The sequence below is a fragment of the Gavia stellata genome, chromosome 12 (genome assembly GCF_030936135.1).
Source record: "Gavia stellata isolate bGavSte3 chromosome 12, bGavSte3.hap2, whole genome shotgun sequence".
NCBI classification, from domain to species: Eukaryota; Metazoa; Chordata; class Aves; order Gaviiformes; family Gaviidae; genus Gavia; species Gavia stellata.
In genome coordinates, this window is record NC_082605.1 from 7,723,483 (window position 1) to 7,741,111 (window position 17,629).

The 17,629-nt window shown below is 43.0% G+C and overlaps 2 protein-coding genes across 2 annotated transcripts in view; both read left to right on the top strand.

The window, feature by feature from the left end:
- Nucleotides 1-7,296, top strand: part of SFMBT1 (Scm like with four mbt domains 1) — a 34,108-nt gene extending 26,812 nt beyond the window's left edge. Inside the window, exons 14-20 of the mRNA XM_059823265.1 lie at nt 636-775; nt 2,668-2,777; nt 4,094-4,269; nt 5,035-5,213; nt 5,401-5,646; nt 6,164-6,292; nt 7,156-7,296. Coding sequence (XP_059679248.1) covers nt 636-775; nt 2,668-2,777; nt 4,094-4,269; nt 5,035-5,213; nt 5,401-5,646; nt 6,164-6,292; nt 7,156-7,296 — 1,121 coding nt within the window. The remainder of the gene's footprint in view (nt 1-635; nt 776-2,667; nt 2,778-4,093; nt 4,270-5,034; nt 5,214-5,400; nt 5,647-6,163; nt 6,293-7,155) is intronic.
- Nucleotides 7,297-15,339: 8,043 nt separating this feature from the next.
- The window catches only part of STIMATE (STIM activating enhancer), a 37,431-nt gene continuing 35,141 nt past the window's right edge, over nt 15,340-17,629 (top strand). The window contains exon 1 of the mRNA XM_059823519.1: nt 15,340-15,514. Coding sequence (XP_059679502.1) covers nt 15,340-15,514 — 175 coding nt within the window. The remainder of the gene's footprint in view (nt 15,515-17,629) is intronic.

Here is a 17,629-nt window from a genome sequence, read left to right on the forward strand (position 1 = left end):
TCTTGCAATACATATTATACATAACTTTAATTTTGAGCAGCGTTGAACTGTTTAATAGGTTTAGAAAACTTGATGTCACTTCATCAAAGGTCACTTCATCAGTTGCTGCATCTTTTGTTTGCTGATTGAGGGAAAAGAGTCTAAAAATGCAAAGCAACGTGATGTTGCAGTTTAGGATAAACAGTGGAGAATAACTTTGCCAGCTTATCTGGTGGCAGAAGTTTGGGGGAGAGATAATTACTTGACTGGAAAATATATCTATAATTGCTGTGTAGGAAGTGCTTCTGCTACCAAAACGTTGGGATTGTCGTCTTCTTGCCTGTTCTCACTGGTGTAATACCATGAAGCATCAGACTAGCCAGGAAGAAATGTTTCTTTTCTGATAGATGACCAACTTTATTTCCTGTAGTTTGACAATTTGCAAGCATGTGTCTGAAGTATGAGAAATATTTTGGCAACATTGAATACCTAGTGCTGTCATTGCAAATGTGACACTGAAACTACCCCAAATTCATGTCATTCAAGACTTTCCCCTCCTTTTTTACAGCAGGCAAAATATTACTTATTGCAAGAAGTCATTCTTTGCTGGGAAGGTTGTAGCGTGTGATTTAAATCTTTGCTTTCTCATTTCTCAGTGGTAATTAATGGAAAATACTGCTGCCCAAAGATCTACTTCAACCACCGGTGCTTCTCAGGGCCTTACCTTAACAAAGGCAGGATTGCAGAGCTTCCTCAGTCTGTGGGACCTGGGAACTGTGTTCTTGTTCTGAAAGAGGTGAGGTGCTTGTACATAGTGGACCTGCATGTAGCAGTGTATCGTAAATGCTAGAGTGTCTCTCTAATCATAGATGGGTAATTAATAAATTTAAGGTGATAATGAGTGAAGAGGGTTTTTTGCATAAAATCAAGTCTAAACAAGACTGTTTTATGAATGGCTGGAAAGAGTAAAAGCCTCTCATTTACCTGAGCTACAGTCAGCCTTCTACTGCTAAACTTCATTTTAGGATAAAACAGAGTAACCTGTAATTACCACAATCAAAGGAGTTAGTATCTTTTTATAGCTGTAATAAATGCTTCAATTTTAATTAACAGAATTTAGCTTCAGGTAAGCCCAAAATTCCTCTACAGTTTGCACTGTTGATGTTAAACCAGAGGAAATACACATTTTTGTAGTAGAAATGGCAAACTATTTTTGGTAATTGGAAAATTAAAAGAATTCTCTGTGTTTTATAAGTTGGATATGATTTGCAAAGATCAGATGAAATTGTGGGTTTGCCTTCTAATGTAACTGAGGGAGGGGAATAGGGAGGAAGAGGCCATTCTTTAATGCCGAAGAGCCTCTTCTCCAGAAGGTGTTTCACAGCAAATTTACAGATACTTTAATGCAATAATTATTTTTCCGAAATCTCCATAAAGGTCATGGGGTGGTTATTATCTGACCTGAGAGGATTAAAGTTTCCTAAGGTATAACTGTATGTGCACACTTGAGCTCTCATGAAACGATCACATTAAGTGCAGGAATAGGCTCAACATCCCTGGAATTTTTACCTTCCCTACCACATATCGTAACTGGGAGAGACTTTAAGAAAGACTTTCTGGCAGACATGCTGTAAAACAAGAGTCTGGTGGACAAGAGTCAAGCTGATTATTGAAAAAGTTCCATTTTTGCATACAGAAAAGTACCCCATCCTTTCTGCAAGTTTCAGTACTCTGATGTAAGCACTCCAAAAGAGCAAGTGTGAAATTCTGTGGCAGCTTCATTTAACCTTGAAGGTTTAACCTGCTTCACTGCCTGAAAGCATAAAGTATGCACAAATCCTGCTGATGTACAGATGCTGAGTGTTACTAAAAGTTCAACCAATATGCTTAGTTGTATTCATTTCAATTATGACACTTGCTCAATGTATGAATCCTAGAGTGAGTTTGGTACTTGCATTACATTTAATACTCTTCTTTTGAACTATAGACCTCTGGGCTGCTGCTTTAGTAGACTGAAGCTGTGACTTTGTTACGTCAAGGTTCTGATGCACCCAATTTGGGAATGATTTGGAGTAAGCACATATTGAAAATAAGAAATACAATTTGAATGCACATTTTGTACTATCCCCCACTATCTTCAGGCTGTTCACAACTTTGAGTTACTTTACAGCACCAGAGAAATTCTCGTTTTATTATAGTACAGGCCTTATCATGGTTCATGAAAGCTAAACAGAGGAGAGCTTAAGATTCTGCAGTATGATTTTGTAGCAAGTATTGGGTTGGCAGACAGCAAAACGCTGCAGCATTTTTTGGCACATCTTCACAAGTCAAACAATCTCTAAGATAATCACTCAGATTTACCCAAGGTTATGCAAGTTTTGTAGTATTCAGCCCTGGGGTTTAATTTAGTGACGTGTAATTCAAGGGCAATGACTTGGAAATTGCTAGATACACTTGTGACTCTTCAGACAAATTCTGAAGGTTTGGCAAGGCCCAAAGTATCGACTGCTCTCAGTTTTCATTTTGGCAGTATCAGGTGGTATCTGTAATCCTGCTGAGAATGAGTGCTTTGATGCTAGATAATTTGGATGAATAGAAGTAATTTCCTATTCTGCCCTGGCACTTTAAAACAGATTTCTTGTACAAATAACTTAAACGTATTTTCTCCTCTTCCCTCCCTCACTGTAGGTTCTCACATTGTTGATCAATGCAGCTTACAAACCTAGCCGTGTCCTGCGAGAACTGCAGTTGGATGAAGAGGCTGCATGGCATGGGCATGGAGAGACCCTAAAAGCCAAGTAAATTCTTGTCCTTTTCCCCACTTGGTTGATCCCAGTAGCCGTGTTCTCTGCTCTGAAATGGCCTGGCATGGAAGTCTTTCTACAACAGCCTACCCTAAAGTACTCCCTAGTTTTTCTGCTGAGCTTTTTGGGTTAGAGCTTCTTTGCAAGATTATTTTGTGGCTAGTTAAAAAGCAGTGATCATATTTGCATATATTTAATAAATCAAGATACTCCTTTATAGTCTATGATGGTCTTGTAATTAGGTCACTGTGTTTGCATACTAGAGATTAGATTTTCCCAATGTGCCATAGCACACTTCCTACATAGTTTAAAACATGTCAGTAATTCTTTTGTTGGATCAGTTTCATGTGTAAAAAGACACCTTTCCATGTATTGAAGGATTGCTCTGCATTTGGACAATAGGAAGAGCATATGAAAGGTTAATGTAAACAGAAGATGTAGCTGAAGAATAGAGGGAAAAAAAAATGCTTTGTTTGGTTTCACTGAAGTTGCTGTGTGCTTTCTTTTGTCACAGTAGTGACACCAGGGATATCTGGATTATGATGCTCTTTTTTTTTCAGTGCATTAACTAGATACTTGCAGGCCTGAGACATCCCTAATAGCACGTGCCAGTAGCTGTGCTGGGAGAACAAAGCAGAAATGATGAATGACTCGGGCAGATACTTCGCAGTGCAGCTCTGTCAGCGTCATGGCAAGGCTGATGTACAAAAAGAAATCTTTGCTTAATTTAAATCAAACCGAAGCAGTATGTGGAGTCATGGCAAGTGACTGTCCTGATGAATTGTTCAGCAGTTAGATGAAAACTGATTGGAAACGTGACGGTAGTTCATTTGTTTGCTGTAGTATTGTGTATAGAATGGCTCACTAGAAGCTGTCTGCTGTTACCTTTTATTAGCTGAATTGGTGCACTCCGTCTTGGTTTTAGGGACCAGCTGTCCACATCACAGTGGATACTTCTGCAGTCCCATGAAAACAAAGAAAGAACAAACCATCTGTGAGCACAAGAAAACAAAACATCTAAACTCTGGGATAGTCCTCTCCCATGGTATTTTATAGTTGCTGGCAGGACAGTGTTGCTGTGTTTGATACTGCAGGCATCTCTCTGGTGCTGGCTTTGTTTCTTTGCTTGAAGATCTGTCATAAGAAAGAGGACTACCTGTTTCCTGGACTTGCCAGTCTATAAAGTTCCTCATTGCTCAGGTTTTCCTGGAGTTTGATCTCAAAGCAATATTCTTGTACACCTCTCAATGAAGTGCTTTTATCCTGGTAATTAGAGGATTCCTGAATTATGACAATATTTTCAATGCTAGGTACAAAGGGAAGAGCTACCGTGCAACTGTGGAAGTTGTGAGGACAGCAGATCGGGTGGCAGATTTCTGTAGAAAAACATGCATCAAACTGGAATGTTGTCCAAACCTCTTCGGCCCTCAGATGGTGCTGGATAAGTGTTCAGAGAATTGCTCTGTCCTGACAAAGACTAAGTACAGTGAGTAGGCCGCTGATCTCATACCGAGGTGGGGCTTGGGGTGTTATATTTTGGTTTTCTTCTGGTTTTGGCTCCAGAAGGAATCCAAAATACATTGCTTTGCTTACACAAGGAGCAGCTCAAGCACTACATACATAGGCCTACAAAATATCCACATGCCAGTGTGTAGGGGACAAAAAATTAATTCTATATTAAGTGTTAGAACCATGGCTTAACTTTTTGTTTTGTGCTTAAAGCTTTATCTTCTTAAGACAACTTTTGGGACAAGAACTGACTTTAATATTGTAATTTAAGTGGCATTGCAATTGCTTTTATCAATTTGTTGTGGAGCAAAATAAAACACCTTCAAGCTTTTTTCTTAGCTTTTAGGTTTTTTTAGGTTTTTACCTTTTTTTTTTTAAACTAACCGTTTGACACTGAGAACAAACAGTGCATTGAGGCCATGTTTAAAAACCTCAAAACATCACAGAAAGTGCCATTAAATTGGGCCAAGTCTGATGATTTTTGTATAAAATGAATCATTTGGGGTTTCTCAGAGATAAAGTAAATCTTTATAGGGCAAATAAAACTGATTAGTAACTCTTCTTCCTTAAACCAAATTGAAGAGGAAAATATAGACATACTCATTTTGAAGTTTTGCCGAATTGGGATTTCTATTGGGAAATGTCCTTCTACGGATTTTTCCAGTCCTGATGGATGGACAAACACAACTAGTGACATTGAAGGTGCATTTCAACATAGCGCTCCTTTCTTCTGTCCTGGTAGCACACTATTATGGAAAGCGGAAAAACAAGCGGATAGGTAGGCCTCCGGGTGGCCACAGTAACCTGGAAGTAGCCATGAAGAAACCAAATAAAAGACGGAAGAGACGAAAACATTTTTTTGTTCATAAGAAAAAACGTTCTCCTGCTTCAGTGGATAACACTCCAGCTGGATCTCCCCAGGTATGAGACTGCCAACAACTTTAGTAGTTACGGTATGTGATCTTCGCCCAGCTACATTTGAAACATCAGACTGTTAGTTTCTTGTAACCTCAGGTTACAGCTGACAAATGGGTGGCAATTGTAGCTTTTGTCCTAAAGTTCCCATTTTTTTTTATTTCATCACTATTTTTTTTTCCTACCTCTTCAGGGCAGTGGAGGAGAAGAGGAGGATGACCAGGATGAGGTAGATGAAGAATCTCTGACTGAGGATAGTACCTCAGAGCACCAAGATGAATTGCTTGAGGAATCAGAGGTATCAGAGAAGAAATCACTCTCATCCTCTCCTACACAGAGTGAACTGTCTCATTCCCTGGCTCAGGACCGAGACAAGCGGAAGAGGAAGCTCAGGACCTTTTCCTTTTCTGATGATGAAAATAAACCTCCTTCGCCAAAGGTAACTTTGAATGTAGATTTCTGTTTCAGCTTGCTCACTGTTGGGCAAGCACAAATATCTTGGGAGTATTAACCATCATACATTATGTTCTCATAAAATACTCTGTTACCCCATGAAGGGAATTGTGAAGACACTACAGAATAATGAAAAATCATTATTTTTATTACAGTCGTGTTACAGGACTGTAATAAAGACTAAACAGAAAGCTGTGGACAGAATGGTGAGCTTTCTGTTTCTCAGCTGTTAGCTCTCTTGGTTCAACCTGAGCAGTGATGTGGTGTCAACCAAATCCTGGTTTTAGATCCCTGCTTACTGTCTATAATGATGTTGTAGCCTCCACCCTCAGCACAACAAGTTTCTGCACATCTCTGCTAACCAAGAAACCTCTACAATTTGAGCTCTCATTAGAGCTTTATTTGGCAGCTGAGTGTTTGAGTGTGGTGGAGTAGAGGGGAGTGTTGGTCCATTGCATATGTAATATTTTGGGAATTCTTTTTGTGCTGGGTGGCTTGTCTAGGACATAAAGATGGAAGTTGCTGAAAAGCTGCAGCTGGACAGTAACCCTCTGGAATGGAGCGTCGCTGACGTTGTACGATTCCTCAAATCCACTGACTGTGCACCACTGGCGAGGATTTTCCTTGATCAGGTATCATTTTGTCTGTTAAAATGTTGAATCTGTCACTTTGCTTCTTATCCTCTAACGAATCACAAAAATAAGCTAGTTTAAATTTTATAATAGGGTTTTGAGGAAACAAACACATGCAGAACCTTCCGCAGTTTGAGAGAGGAGAGTTATGGGAATGACCAGAATTTTTCAGATTTCTTAGTACTCAGTGAAGGGTATTTTGATCTTTGGGGCATCCGAATCCCAAAACTGTAGAGAATGCCTACAACAAAGCACCATGAAGGCAGGAGCCTGTTTTCTGGGAGATGGAGTTTTGCCACTTGTGTTGACTTTTCCAGATGTTTTCCATTCTGCACACTAACTGCAGGTATCACAGTGTTGTACAGCTGCACAAGTGAACATTTTTGTATGTATGACAGCTAGAGTACAAACATGAGTCAAGTTAACATTATACTTGCATCTTGATTAAAATTTGCCATAAAAAAACATTGCCTATCAAAACTGTAGCACTAGAACTAACAATGAGTATGGTTTCTGGTAGGTGTTCCAGAAGATGCTTTTGCTTGTAGAATATCTGTTTCCATAGAAAGATGCAGAGGTTAGGTAAAACAACTTCCTGCACAAAATTCCCTTGGTTTCTATTATTAGGTTGATTTTTTACAATAGCATCTCATGAGATTCTGTCCGTTAGCCAGTGAATTTGAGCTGACAGTTTAAGAAAGGAGTTGATTTGTTGTGAGAGAGATATTTAAGCTGCCTGGAGTAGCATGAAAGAAACGTCTGATTCACAAATGGTCATGAATCCGAAATTACAGCAAGTCAAAGCTGAAGGAGCAGGGAAAATAAAAACGCAAAGTCACTATGGAGTTTTTGTCTTCTGACAGGAAATTGATGGCCAGGCACTGCTGCTGCTGACCCTGCCCACCGTTCAGGAGTGTATGGACTTGAAGCTTGGGCCAGCTATTAAGCTTTGCCATCACATCGAGAGGGTCAAACTTGCCTTTTACCAGCAGTTTGCTAACTGAGGAGCAGCCAAGTTGAAGTGGACCTTTGAAGCACAACTACAAAAACATGTTCCTTTCTCTCTAGCAAGGAAAGCCAAATGAAGTTAAAGTGAGGCCCTGGTGACCTAAGAGCATCTGTCAGCTTCAGTTTTTCACTTTGACAAAAGGAAGACAACATCTGGAGCAAAATGCCAATGCAAACACAGGGGCTACTCTACCAGCTGCCAGCTTGGGAACACAATAGTCTCTTGCTCTATGGTTCCCTTTTTTAAATGTATTTTTTAATGATTACAGAAAAGTCTCCTTTGGTGGGAAATGACATTTCAATAGTTCTGTTGGCACGGAACTTTAAAAGGAGAAACAGTTCCTGTTTACGTTAGCATGTAGGCTGCCAGAAATAACTTTTCTTTGTTCCTGATGATTCACAGAATCCCCTTCCCTCCCTGTGGATGAACATTTGCTTTACTACGGCACTGGCTTTGGAATGTGCTCTTTGCACATTCGTGTGTTAATGTGGATTTTTTTAATGAATTTGTTCATTGTTAGGACAACAACATGGCCACAGGGTTCTGAATGTACAGTATAGCAAGAGTGTGGTTCCTCTGGGGTTTTTTTTGTTTATTTTGTTTTTTTTGTTTTGTTGTTGGGGTTTGGTTTTGTTTTGGTTTTACTACCTCTGCAGCCTGAACAGTAGAATTGATGAGCTAAAAAGGGAGGGAACTACTTCTTCTGAACAAATTGTCTGTAGCTGCACAGCAGTCTCTCCTCGGTAGGCATGTCAGGAGTACAAACCAATATCAGCATATAGAGCTTCTGTTCCAAAGCTTTAGTTGAAACCTGTGGAGGCTTAACCTGGATGTTACCTTTTCTCAGATGTCAGAAAACTTAATTATTTTGCACTTCTCTTACAGACGGGCTGTAGGAAAAAAGGAAGGAAAGAGAAAGTGCCTCTGCATTTTCTATATTTTGGTTGTTAGATAAGTTGTTTTTTGTTTTTTTTTTTAATTGTGTGAAGTTATTTCCTTTTTCTTACAGTGAACAATTGGGCCATGTACACAGAGCCTGTCAGCAGACTTTTGCTTTGCTACCTGAACATCTTGTTAGAGAATACACTAAGAAAACTGCCATCAATAGAGAACTGCAACTTCACTCTGCCAGTGTTTGCATACTGGAAACTTATCTTATGAGCATGACTTTGTATTTTTAACTACTTACAGCTGCTCAGGATCAGACTTGATGAAAATATGGGGGGCTGGGAAGGGGTTCCTGTGCTTTTTTTTAGAGAAAAAGAAAAGGACCAGAGGGACATCTAGTTCCATCAGTAGACCCACAGTAGGAAGAACTGCTAATTTTAATTTTCCAGGGTAATAAAACCCATTCAGCCACTTGCTGTAGACCTGTGCTTTACACTTGAAGTAACAGGGCTTACCCTACTTCCCATTAAAGATGTGGGAAACTTGCATCAGGCTCAAGATCTGCATCTGAAACATTAAGTTTCGGATGGCTTGCATTCATTCACTCTGCCTGTTCTCAGAGTATTTGGAGGAGCACAGGCAGGAGCTTTATGTGTTCAGCCCTGGTCCGTTATCTTCTATTCAAATACATTTTTGCAGAAAGCATAAGTACCTACTAAGTACCTACATACATACTAAGTACCTACATACATACTAAGGCGTTTGAGGTAGGAAGGTGCTCACTGTAGGAATTTGCTTAGGAAAGACGCATTTGCTGGTTTCTCATAAGCAGTGGTTACTCTGGTCAAATGGATTGATTCAGGTGTCCCTTAGATCTAATGTGATCAGATATTCTGATGCTGTGAGCTGTAGGATTCAGCGAGGAGGTTGTCTGTAAACTAAGAGGTGAGTTTGCACAGTCTCTGTGTCTGTATCTGCCACAGAGGTGTTGAGGCAGAGCTACCTCCAATGAAAACCATTTAGAGTGAGCAAAGCTAAGTAACTGGGCTTTATTTCTTTTGTCCCTTAGAATAACTGCCTTGTCAAGGCAGAGCTATTTATGGAAGTGCTAAAATAAGGTAATTTTTTTTCCATTCCAGAATCAAAATGTAAATGTCAGACAGACTGTTTACTAGCTGAGTATTCTTGAGGGAAGGAGGACAGTGTGTAGCTAGGACAATTTTTTCTCCCAAGTTGTAAGCAGAGTCTGAAAACATAACTAAATTGAAATCAAAGTGCCCCTCCTTCTTCCTTACACCAGATATGTGGCCAGTAAATGGACATTTTGGCTCTTCACATTGTGCTTAGGTCATCCGCCTGTACTCCATTCCCTTAGGACAAAGCTCAGTGGTAAGCCATTAGGCCTGAAAAAAATTTTGAAAGAAACATTGCTGCTTTGCTGTCAGCGTCTTGTTTTGAGAAATTTGGCCAGCAGAGAACTTATGGGCTGGAAGATGATGCTTTTGGACCATATTTATCATTCTTCAGGGTTTCCAGAATTCTGTTGCACTGATGCCCAGCAGAATTGACCTGCATAGCCAAGAGATGTTGCTTCCACCTTTCCCCATGAACAGGGAGATGTATTTTTAAGTAGTTGTCAGGAGAGAACAGAGCTTAAAGGGTAATTTAGTGAAATTGTTAACACGGCACCTAGGGTTTTAAATACAAATGTCATACTTTTTCTCAGTAAATAAAGCAGTCAGCAGTTTCAGAGGTTAGTGGGATACTTACTGGTCACCTTTGGCATGTTTTATTGGCTGGATTTTTCTGCCTTGTTTTGGGAGGCACTGACAGTCTGGTCCCAATGGGATCTGTTTTTGTTGAGGTTTTCAAAAGGGATGTTTTCATTATTTGTGAAATGTTTTTATGCTGCACACTGGTACTGTACACTCTGTTTCCTGGAAAAAAATGCACTCTGTTTTATTGCTGGATTTAAAAGGGATAATTGGGGCTTTATCTTGATGGATGGTGTTTTTACTTAACTCTGTTTCAAGTTCCTCTTTCTCTATGTGTGGCAGATGGCACAACTGCACTTAAATTTGTTCATCTTATTCCAGCATGACTTGAAATCAACTCACGTGCTGCTTTAGTTGCTCTGTTTCTCTAAAACTGGTTTTTGGGTAGCTGGTGGCTGAATCTTAGCTGTGGGTGATACCAGTGTTTCACCAGCAGGAGTTGCTGGGACTGCAGTAATTTAGGCTTCAGGGATTTGTGCTATCCTCTCCCACATCCATTCACCATAAAACGTGACAAAGCTGGAGTCCAGGAGGAAGGCAGTGGTGTCTTGCAAATGTCTTCAGTACAAGGAAGAGAGCCCTCCGTTGGGCCTCATGTACTGTTTATGTGGATGGTAAAAGGAGATTTCCCTTGGCTTGACCCATTGAGGGTTTGTGTTCTTGCTTGTCTTATTTTCATATGCATTGTACAGTCTCGGTTTTGCACATCGTAGCGTTAGAAACCTGGCGGTGCCTCCATATGGCACTCATAACTGTGCTAAGCTTAGCTTTGTTAGGCCACAAGATTTTATTTTTTTTTGAGTTACTATAGCGTGGTTTCTGCGCCAACACAAGGAGTCTATAATAGAGAAGTATTTGACCTTCAAAAACATCATGGAAGGTTAATGTGGTAGAATTACCCCCAAAGCACCAGCAGCTTGCAGTCCATCCTAAACTGAAAGCAATCCTTCCAGAAGAGGAGAAGTACAGCAATGATCTTGGTGAATGAAGACTACTTTTTTCTAACACTAAACATCTCTGAAAGTTGCTCTTCAAGGAATGAAATAAAAGGCAGATTCATCTGTGTGTTGTATAGAACTCCAGGAGTGTTTACAGTCTCTCCTGGGATTAATGGAAACAGTACCTACAGAGTTCAGGAGTGGTTGTTAAGATTAATTTCTCTTATCACAACTTTCAGCAGTATTTTGTTGCTTTAGGATTTGCTAGTGTTTATTCTTGATTCCAATGATGCTTTAAAAGAGGGAAGGAGTATTTAGCTGCCAGGTCCACAGAAGTGTAAATATATTTACAGTTGATTGGACTGAGCACTGCATTCTTCTGTGTAAAGTACAAAGACTTGGTACGTTGTTAGCAAAAGGCAAAGTGGCTTGCGCGATTTTTGAATGTAATGGAATAGGCTTCAAAACTATCAAGCTCAAATTGGAGACTGGATACCTTTGGACCAAATCTGTTGATAGAGGAGAAGTTACTAGATGAAGTAGCCTTACCAGAAAGCCAAAAATACGATGATCCTATACAAAACTACTCCTTAACTAGTGCTGTCACATAGTGGCAGACTGGTTACTGCCTACTGTGAGCTCAAATTACCTAAAAGTAACTAAGCACAAACACATAGGCTCTGTCCTCTGGAGGCTTCGAATGTTGGCTGAAGGCTCCATTTTAAAGGGATTGTGTGCTGAACCCACCTTTCAAGAGTGCTGCGGACCTTCCCCAAACATGCATGTAGCCTTGTTTTCAAAGGCAGCCTTTTGAGTGAAGGATTAGAATGGGACTTGGAACACCAGATACAACAAGCCTCTTTTATGGTTACTTGTTTTTTCTAAAAAAAAAAAAAAAACAAAAAAAAACCCTGTATGAAATATAGCAAAAAATGAGTGAAGGTTAGTGACACTTTGTCTCCATGGTCATTTCTAGCTTCGTCAACATCGCATCTGTTGTTCTGAAATGCACCAGACATATAGATGGACTTTTTGATGAGAAGACAAAGGTATTCTCTTAGGTGCAAAGCCAGCAGTGTTTGGCTCAGCTTTAAGCCATGGAAGCGAGCAGGTCTTGCGCTGACAAAATTCAGAGGCGGTAAGTCTTAACTGACTTAGCACAAACATGGGTGCAGAGCCTGTGATAAGTCCTCTAGCCTTGCACAGTTCAAGAGGAACAGGCCTTCTGCTTGAGACGCGGGGACAGCTCACTCAAATTGCGTGAATGAACAATGAAGTCCGGACACAAATGAATTCTTGCCCGCTCTGGAAGTTGTTGAGCACCAGTTTTCAAGAAACCTCGTGGGGAAAAAAAAAATCTGGAGGTGTCATGTTTCTCCTCTCCTCTTTCATTTCTTTTTTATTATTATTTCCATTTAAAATAAATTTTAAATAATCTTTGTAGACAATCAGAGGTCTTCTAGGAGACTCTACCCTAAAGGGTACCTGTTGTCCACCTGTGGGCCTCTTTCTTATACTAACTCATTGGAACTGATGCACTTTTCCTGTATTTTGCCTTTTTTAATTAGCTGCTTGTTCTTAAACAAAGATGTAAATGCATATTGTGTTGTGTCCCTTCTGCTTGTTGTTTTATCTTTCTTTAACTTTTAAATATATATATATGCAGTGAGACTGAAGTACTACATGGAAGAGAAACATGCACAAGAAAATATGCCTATTAAGTCCCACCATTGTTTGAGCAGGTGTAACAATTTAATCAGAGGATTTTTTAAAAAATATTTTGGATGGATATTTTGCTTGTTTTGTCTGTAAATAGTGTACATAAGTTTGTGGTATATGACAGTTTTAAGTGGTTGTAAGAAAATTAAAAAAGATACTTAAACTGTTACTGGTGGCTTTGGTGTTAATGTAACGATAAATACTGCTGCTTAGCAGGAGCAATTTTCCATCTTCCAAAAGTGTGGGGAAAACTGTGTAGCATGTTCCATTACTTGCATAAAAGGTAAATGTGGTCTACGTAAATACCGCTTGTATGGGCTTCATGTTAAGAGCTTGATTGGGTTGTATACAGTTCCCTCAAATGCAGGAATCCTGTTTCTCTAAGCCTTCTTCTAAGGTAACAGATTTTGTTTCACAGGATGCTGAAACTAATACACAGGAGCTGAGGACAGAACCTATGAATTGGGGTAATTTATTGCTTTCTTCAAACCTGAGGAGCTGCTTGGTATGATCCGAAGCAAACCTTGCAGATGCTGCTGCTCCTTCTGGATGGTTTTGTAACGGTTTACGCTATCCCGTCAAGTCAAAATTCTAAAAAGAGCTGGCTTTGCTTTCTCTGAATAATATGAAGGTCCACAGGATGTTTCAGAAACAGGTCAGCCTTGCAAAGTTCTTGTTTCCTTACTTGGTGTTCCAACAGATTGTACTCGTGTGCTCCTTGGCACTTGTTTCTTGGCTGCGCTTCAGTTGTCTTGAGCTGATTTTATACTGGGTGCAGAAAACGCATAGGAGTGGGATGAAACTGATTTGCTTAACACTGTCTTTAAACATCTATAAATATGTAGGATTTAAGGTAAATCTTATACTTGCCTTCACAGAGCACTGTCTATTTGAGAGAAATCTGAAGGCTCATGAATAGCACATATCAGCAGGCAGTGTCGTCTTGTCTGCCACAGGTTTCAGAAGGGCTTATAGGAGTCACAAGGAGCTGAAAACCCTTGAGAAGGTATTTTTGGGGTATGATCTATTTTAAAGTGTGGAATATGGAGTAACACGAAGCATAAGTCCTTCAAGTTATGTTTCTAGATTCATGTCTGAAACGTGTAAAAAGCATTAGGTAAATCTTTAACCAGTATAAGCGTCCAGGTCAGGTATGTGTGTAGAACGTCTAACATTCAGCAGCAGCAGCTGTGAAAGCTTAAAAGCCGCTCCTGGGCCACAAGTAAATAGGTCAGCTCCACGTTTGAGGTGCGGTGCTTGGTGGCTGTGATCCCTGCCTGGGAAGGGGAGAACAAGCAACCTACTTTGGTCCTTCCCCTTTCTTTTTAGGTAACTCTTTGCATTCCTGAACGCCTGCTTCTGATGCAGCTCAAAGCAGAGGAGCATTGACTTGGGGTGCCTGGGCACTGGACAGTGTCTTGTGCTCTGTAAGTCAGAGAGTTGAGAGCATTTCTTTTTCTAGCTGCAACTTCCAGATGTTTATGGCACAACCTAAATATCAGAGAAATCACTGCTGTGTGCATTGTTTGGCATTTTCTGCCAGGAAGGACAGTCACGTAGGTGGGTTTGTAAGATAGATGCAAAAAATGTCATTATTTGAACAACTATTGCTTCATGTGCTCTGCTTAATTTTCTGATAGACTCAAACATGTACTTTCTGGGACGTACTTATGAGTGAATTCTTATTTAGACTGGGATTTTAATTATTTAAAGAAATTCAAGAAACAGTGTAAGAAAAACTACAATGCAACATGACCTCGGCTGATCCCGCACTAAAAATAAGAACCTGAACCTGGATGCAGTTCTGCCTTGCGATTAAGAGAGCGTGGTGTGATGGGGTCAGTCCGACTCACTGGTCAACAGGTACGTTTTCTAAACGGAAATGCAGGCGTGTTATGTTTTATCCATTGTGCCATTGGTTGCTCTTTTCAAAGAACAAACATTTCTGCTCAAGAATCCGTGTTACAATTTTTTCTTTCTAGCTTGCTGTCAAACTTGCCTGACCTGTGGGTATGAGCTATAGCTGTTGGGCAGACACAGAACCTCGGACGGGTGCGGTTCTGAGCTGGGGTTTCCTCAGTGAGGGCTACGGTGCGATTTAGAAGTCCCTTTGGCTGCTGCAGCCGCTGTTTTGCGGCTGCTCCGAGTACCGGGCTCTGGTGAGCGAGGCCCGGGCGCGTCAGGAGCCGCCGGGCGGGCTGCCGGCTCTGGCCGAACAGACACGGGAGGACGTGGGGCGCGTTAACGCGCCTGAAACCGGCGTTTTGGCTGAAGCCCGCGGCAGCTCTCCCCTCTCTCCTCCCACGGAGGTGCGGGGGCGAAGGAACCCCCGTCTGGTGGCACTGCCGGCCGGAGTATTCGGTCTGGGGGCTGTGTCGGTTTTCCCTTGAGGGGCAGCCGGCCGCGGAGGACGGCCAGACGCCTCCCGTCCTTCTCCGGCCCATACCAGCCCCTGGTGCGGGCCGGCCCGCTCTGGCCCGCCGGCCGCGACCCCGCTTGCCCGGCGCAGGCAGAACGGGCAGCGCCGAGCGGGGCGACGGGGCGGGCGCCTCCGCCGGGGCCGGGCCCGGCCCGGCCAATGGGAGAGCGGCGCGGCCGGTGACGCAGCGGGGCGGGCGGCGCGGCGCAGGAAGCGGGGCGGGGGGCGCGGCCTCGCCCGCCGGTCGCGACGTCGCCGCCGCCATGCGCCGCTGAGGCGGGCGCTGGCCGGGCCTCGCCATGGGGGCGCCGCCGCCCAACGGCAGCCTCGGCCTCACCGACAGCCCCCCGCGGCCGGGCGGGGGGGCGGCGGCGGGGCCGGCAGACCGCGGCTGCGAGAACGGGGCCCTCATGGACAGCTTCGGCATCTTCCTGCAGGGGCTCCTGGGCGTCGTGGCCTTCAGCACCCTCATGCGTGAGTGGCGGCGGGGGCGGGCCGCGGCCTCCGGGCCTCGCCGGCTCCGCGCGGCCTGGCAGCGGCGGGCGGGGGCGTGCCGCGGCCGGACGGGTCCCTTCCTCCCGGGGCGGGGGGGGTGCTCGGGCTTGGGTAATGGTGCCGCGGCCGCGCTGCTGTGTCCTGAGGCCGTCCCGGGAGGGGTGCCGTGCTGTCCCGGGCTGCCGGCCGAGCCGGGCCGTGAAGGGCCGCGGCGGCCTCAGGGAAGTGCGGCCGGGGCTTTGTTGGTGCCAGGTGAGCTGGAGCGGGGCCGTGAGGTGAGGTCAGGCTGCGGGACGCGGCCCGGCAGCCCGGGGAGGCCACTCCGCTGCTGCCCGCGCCCCCCGGGGTCTGTGCCCGCGCGGGGCTGGAGTGGGGCGTTAGCACCAGCCGCGCTGCCCGAGGGGAGGGCTGGCGGCTCCGGAGGCAGATGTTTAAGATGAACAGCGTTGTTTCTGAGGGACTGCGTTTGAAGTACTTCAAGCAAGTGCGCTTCCTGAGATTTGCTTTCCTAATATTTGCACCCATGCTGGTATAATTTACGACTTTGGGGCGGGCACGTATTCTGCTTTGAATGCAACTGGCAAGATGTGGTGGTGCGTGCAGAATCGCTTGGGTTTAGAATATACAAAAGAAAAGGGTTAGGCTGTACCAGTTTTACTGCAAGCGTACCTTGTCACGTCATCAACAGCAAAGTAAGACACACTTTTTAAATGACAGCGCGCTGCGCCGCACTTGCTTAGAGCGCTGTAGCTTGGAGTTGGAGCCGGCGGTGAGCTCATGTCGCTGCTCACAGCAGCTCAGCTGATGAGCAGTAACTTGTTAGGCTGCTCATTTGAGCCTGGTGGAAAGGCAAGAAAGGCTGGAGGCTGTAGCCACTCCAACCCTGCCTGCTCTGAGGGAATCACAGCAACGTGGAACGGTTCTGGTAGATTTTTCTCTCTATCCCATACTTGTGTTAGTGTCCTCTCGGGTGAGGAGTGAAAAACAAGCCCGGTGCCAGTACTCAGCTGACCATGAAGTGGCTGTTAAGAAAATGTGGGGGAGGGAAAAAGGAATATCAGCTACGAGTATTTTACAGTTTGACTGATCTGAAGACCAAGATCCTGTTTACATTAGAATTGAATTGATACCTGTTCATGTTAGCGTCATACAATTACGGTTAAGTCAAAAGTTTGTTAACACGCTATATTTGCATACTTTAGTGTTCCAGTCACTGTTAACAATTGCATTGCTCTTATAAAAGTTATGCATGTAGCCGTCACCATTATGTTACTGAATGACAACAGTAGTCACTGGTGTAACATTTGGTCAGTCAGGGAACCCTATAATTAGAAGTTTTAGCAGTTTCCAAACTAAAGTACCTCTCTTCGAGAAGATGGTGTGTACACATTGTTGTTTTGGGAATTAAGAGATACAAACAGATAATTCTCATGGACTGTGCATCAAAGATGAAGAACTACAGATGTTATTTGTCAGGATAATATCTCTTTTCTGGAAATGGTATCACTTATCTTTGTGTGTTTTACAGTAACACTGGAATACACTGTGAAGACAAGAAAAAATGAACATAAAAAGTATGGACTAGGAAAATAAAGCTTTGTTGTTAGCTGTGCTTCCTGACTTTGGTTAGATATTTTTAAAGCAGGAACAATTCGAAGGAGATTATCTTTGAAGTCCTTGCAATTGTGGAAGAAGGGCGTGAAAGGAAGGTAGCCAGTCTTCGGAATGGAGGTGAGAAAAGGAATCTGTTTCCAAAGGAGATTAGAGCAAAAAAAGTTGCAACTTGTCATGCTTATTAGTGCTTACGTTTAAAAACAGAAGCATAGGTATGTTTGTCCAGCCGCATTCTCTTCCACTTTATTTTGGGCTTCTCCCCTAGCAGCAGGGGAAGCTGGCCCCACCGTGTGGACCAGTTACACTGGTAAACGAGCAGTTCTCTCTCAGTTAATGCTATGCTATGCTGGAGGGGACAGTTCTGTCTGCTAGTTTTGTCTGAATGTTTCTATCCTTTCTGTATCATATGCAAAACATCTGGTATGTTGTTCCAAAACCTTTAAAAATTGCCTCAACAAATAGGACTTTTTGTGATCCACG